The sequence below is a fragment of the Buceros rhinoceros genome, unplaced genomic scaffold (genome assembly GCF_000710305.1).
Source record: "Buceros rhinoceros silvestris isolate BGI_N320 unplaced genomic scaffold, ASM71030v1 scaffold17732, whole genome shotgun sequence".
NCBI classification, from domain to species: domain Eukaryota; kingdom Metazoa; phylum Chordata; class Aves; order Bucerotiformes; family Bucerotidae; genus Buceros; species Buceros rhinoceros.
The window spans coordinates 35326-39249 of record NW_010400878.1 but is presented as its reverse complement, the minus strand read 5'-3'; the positions used below and the strand labels follow the sequence as shown (position 1 = coordinate 39249).

The following is a 3924-nucleotide window of genomic DNA, read 5'->3' as shown; positions in this document are numbered from 1 at the left end:
CGTCATGGACATGTACTTGATAAAACACCAACGGTCCCTTTTTAAGTGGCTTCTAATCTATATGTTTTAGGGACTTTCAAAACAGAAGCAGGTTTTACTTGGCACAAGTACTTTTGTGTTTGAGTTGTACTTGTTGCTTTTGGCAGGTGCTGTCTGTCGGTTACTTCCGTAGCAGCTTGCTCACCAAGGAGTGGTTATAAGGGTCTGATTCTGAATTCTTTTAGGCACCCAAACTTCCAAGTGCACTCCTCTTAGCCTTTAGTCGGTCTCTCAAACCAAGTAGATGTGCAAAACAAGGCAATTTCTATGTGCAGTCAGCTTGTGTCAATATGGTGCTTGTGGATATAGTTACTTATGGTTTAGCTGCATCATAAATTTTGCAAAGAACAGAATTTTCTCATTTTTATTAACCTGATATTAGTTGAATGATAAATTTTTTTTAGACCAATATCAGCTTTTGTTAACTTCAGTTAACACACCTACTTTGTGGTCAGTTTATTATAAATCACTGTTTTCAAAGGAACTGCATCTGATTTGAACTCCATTCTGTGTGTGCAATTATTATCTGAGAGACACTCAGCAGCTACAAGCTGGTCATGTGAGTCTGGGCTGAAAACATAACTAGATACTGATTCCAAAATAAATTCTCTGTTTCTTTGGAGTATAGACCATATTTTGGTGATCCATCTGATTCAAATTATGTCCTCTTACATCACCATTTTCCTGATGCTTTAACATGGTTCTCAAAAATTAACATGGCTCTCAAAAATATATAAAACATATTAAAGAGAGATTTTTCCAAGGTCATCTAAACATGTAACTGTTGAAAGAAGAATTGCATTGACTTAATTCCCCCTTCATAGCTCACTATGTTAGCAATAACTTTGTTACAAACAATAGACCAGTTTTAGTAACATACTGTAAACAACATGGATGTTGGATTGTAACAGTGTTCTCCTGGAATTATGAGTCAAGACAAGCATTTTCTGTATTTGTTCTGGTTAACCAGATATTTGGATCAAGTCCTGTTTTCCGCAAGAGCAAAACAACATAAATGGGATGTGCATCTTGTGATTACTAGTTTCTCTGGTCGTTTGAAGAACTGCGAACAGAAGGGCTAACCCCTACCTGCAAGGGGCCAGACCATGCTTGAGTCTGTGCTTTAATAAGAGACCAGTGAGGGTGGTGAGGTTCTTCTTGAGAGCACTGGGTTGTGACATCTGCTAGTCTTAGCAGCATCAAATGTTTAAAAACTTTATTGTGGATTAGTCTGAACTGGTGCATATTATGCAGGAGATTTTTCAAGTATTTGTTAATGAGCATAATCCTGTCTTTAACACGCCAGTTTTCTGTGGGCTGGGTGGTCCCAGACAGCAGTCAGTGTTGACTGGATGGTTTTCTGTTCCCTAGGCCAGGGAAATGGGTACAGCCCACATCCGTCTGGGGTTTAGAGTGTGTTTCTCTTTGAGAGCTTCCCAATGGCTTTTTTTGCCTTTTAAGATGGTGGTTCTATTAGCTGGGGAACTGGGGGCTTGTAGCTTCCAGTTTCATCTGCAGTAAACGGAGTAACTGGGGCTGTTGTTGGCACAGGGACCAAAGTGCCCAGGGCAGATGCAGCTCTGGTGCCGAGGGGATCACACCACCCAGCCTTTTACCTGGAGTGAGATGTTGTACTGAGGGTACTAAATGGGAACAGAGAAGCAAAAAAAATACCCTTCTTGTCCTTTCCGTTGTGACTCCTAAAAATGCATTTGCAACCTAGAGTTTCTAGTAGTTGTTTTCTTTCTGTAGTGGCATGAATGTTTCTTGGAAAATTACTAAACAAAAAAGAATTTTTTGTAGGTGTATCACACAAGCAAAGGAGGAAAATGACACATGGCTTTCTGCTCGTTTTGGTTTTCCAAACTATCACCAACTGTACTCCAACCTTCTCCGTTTGAGATATAACCCGAATTCCTGACACCCCACCTATAATGCAGCAACATTGGTCCTAAAGGCAGAAAGAAAATGCCTGACCTTATCCTATGTGTCCCTGTGTATCAGGGACAGGCAGGACAGGCACCCTGTTCACAGGGACACTACTTGGTTGTCTGGAGGCTAACACTGATTTGCTCAGGCCTTTCATACCTACCAGACTTCCAAAGCAATTTTTCCTCTCAATGAGCAGAAGCAGTTTGGTAAGAGCTCTGCTGAGTTTTGGGATGGTTAGGAATCCCCCAGGCTGAGGCTTTGGTGGTTAGTTTCTCACGTCTTTTCTGCAACAACCTGCAATGTGCAAAACTTCTTTGTTGCTTTTTTCTGACCGTTTTTCTTCGTAACACCTAAAGCAAAGTCATAGATACCACATTGGTCGGGTTTTTTCCTTGAAGCGTTTGTCAGATCATTGAAGGATATGCATGTATTTGTATATGTATAGAAGGAAAGACTGATGAATTATCATCTCTGTGCTTGAGAGGCACTGCTGGAAATGCATTTTCTGTCCTCTGCAGAAAGAGCTGCATGTTGCACTAAAGAGGGAAGGTCATCAGTTGTCATTGAATTTTACAATTCTCAGAGGAATGCTGTAAAAAATACCGAAGCAGGAAATTCAGCGAGTTTTACCGTTACCAGTATGAACTATTAGAAACACTGGCATCCCAGATTCACATGACACTTGGCTTTGAGGTTGTAGTTCTTGATCCTGTGGAGCAGCAGCAGAAGCTCAGGGTTGCTAACAGTGGTGCTCTTTGGTGTTTTATTGACATGAGTTTGAGCAAAATGACCCATGAAAGTGGTGTTCCTGGGTTGCCTCTTGTTTGGACAGTGGAAAAGGGATCAAGGAAATGTTTTATACAATCTCTTTTTATCTCAATCTATGATCAGATGTTTGATTGCAGTATGTCCTTTGATTGCAGTATGTCATTTGATTATGACATTTATACTCTTTCTCCCTGTCTCTGCTTTGAGCCATGCTGCTGTAATGAAGTTTCTGGAGTTTTTTCTCATTGTATGCTTATTAGCTTCCAAGGACTTCTCTCCAATTCTGAACACACTCCGAAGGCAGAAAGTAGGGCAGTCCCACTGGAGCACTGAACACCAAAGCGGGATTTTTGAGTAAGAGAGTGAGGATGGGATATTTATGAGGTCTTAAAAGATGAGATGGAGCATCAAATCAGTGCCTCATAGATCCCCTTGAAAAGTTCTGAGAAGGAACAGTAACTGTTATTCTAGTCAATATGGTAAAAGGATGTTTCTGAATGACTTGCAACGCTGGAACCAGTTTGTGGTTGGCAAGGTGTAACTCTTCACTTCCTGCTTTGCCTACCAGAATTCCTGGGGCATTGTGTACACAGGCAAGGTGGTGACAGTAGGAGGATACTGACTCCCTGGAGCCAAGTACCCCTGTCAGATGTCAGCGTACTCAGAGAATGAAGATTGAAGTGGGGTGTCTAATAACTTTAATTATTTTGCAGAGAAAACAAAATCTGAGGTTTTTATCTTCAATACAGCTCATCTGAACTATTTGTATCACCTGGATTTGGCAGCAGAGCAGCTGAGATTTAGCTGATAAAATATTCGTGTTTTGTGTAAGCTGCTAGCCTTACTCTGGAAAGAGAAAATTTGCCAGTTTTCATTTCCATGTGAATTTCTGCCAAAGATTCATTCTTTCCTCTGTACATTGCGTTTTCATAACGAGCTTAGAGGGTGATCTGATGGAGGCCGTGTTTTGCTGCAGTACAATTCCTTGGAACGGGAGTATCTCTGTGTAACCCAGCATACTTATTTAATCTGTTTTGCAGTCTGGAGGCTGCCAGCATCGGATTCATCATCATCATAGACAGACGACGGGACAAATGGAGCGCAGTCAAGGCATCCCTGACACGGATAGCAGTAAGTGCTTGCTTTTGTTATTTGTCTTCTAGAAATCAAAATTAGCTGCTGAAC

General features: G+C 41.2%; 1 protein-coding gene across 1 annotated transcript in view; it reads left to right on the top strand.

The window, feature by feature from the left end:
* Window positions 1-3924, top strand: part of MCF2L2 (MCF.2 cell line derived transforming sequence-like 2) — a 66979-nt gene that overhangs the window by 33282 nt on the left and 29773 nt on the right. The window contains exon 4 of the mRNA XM_010132078.1: window positions 3780-3870. Coding sequence (XP_010130380.1) covers window positions 3780-3870 — 91 coding nt within the window. The remainder of the gene's footprint in view (window positions 1-3779; window positions 3871-3924) is intronic.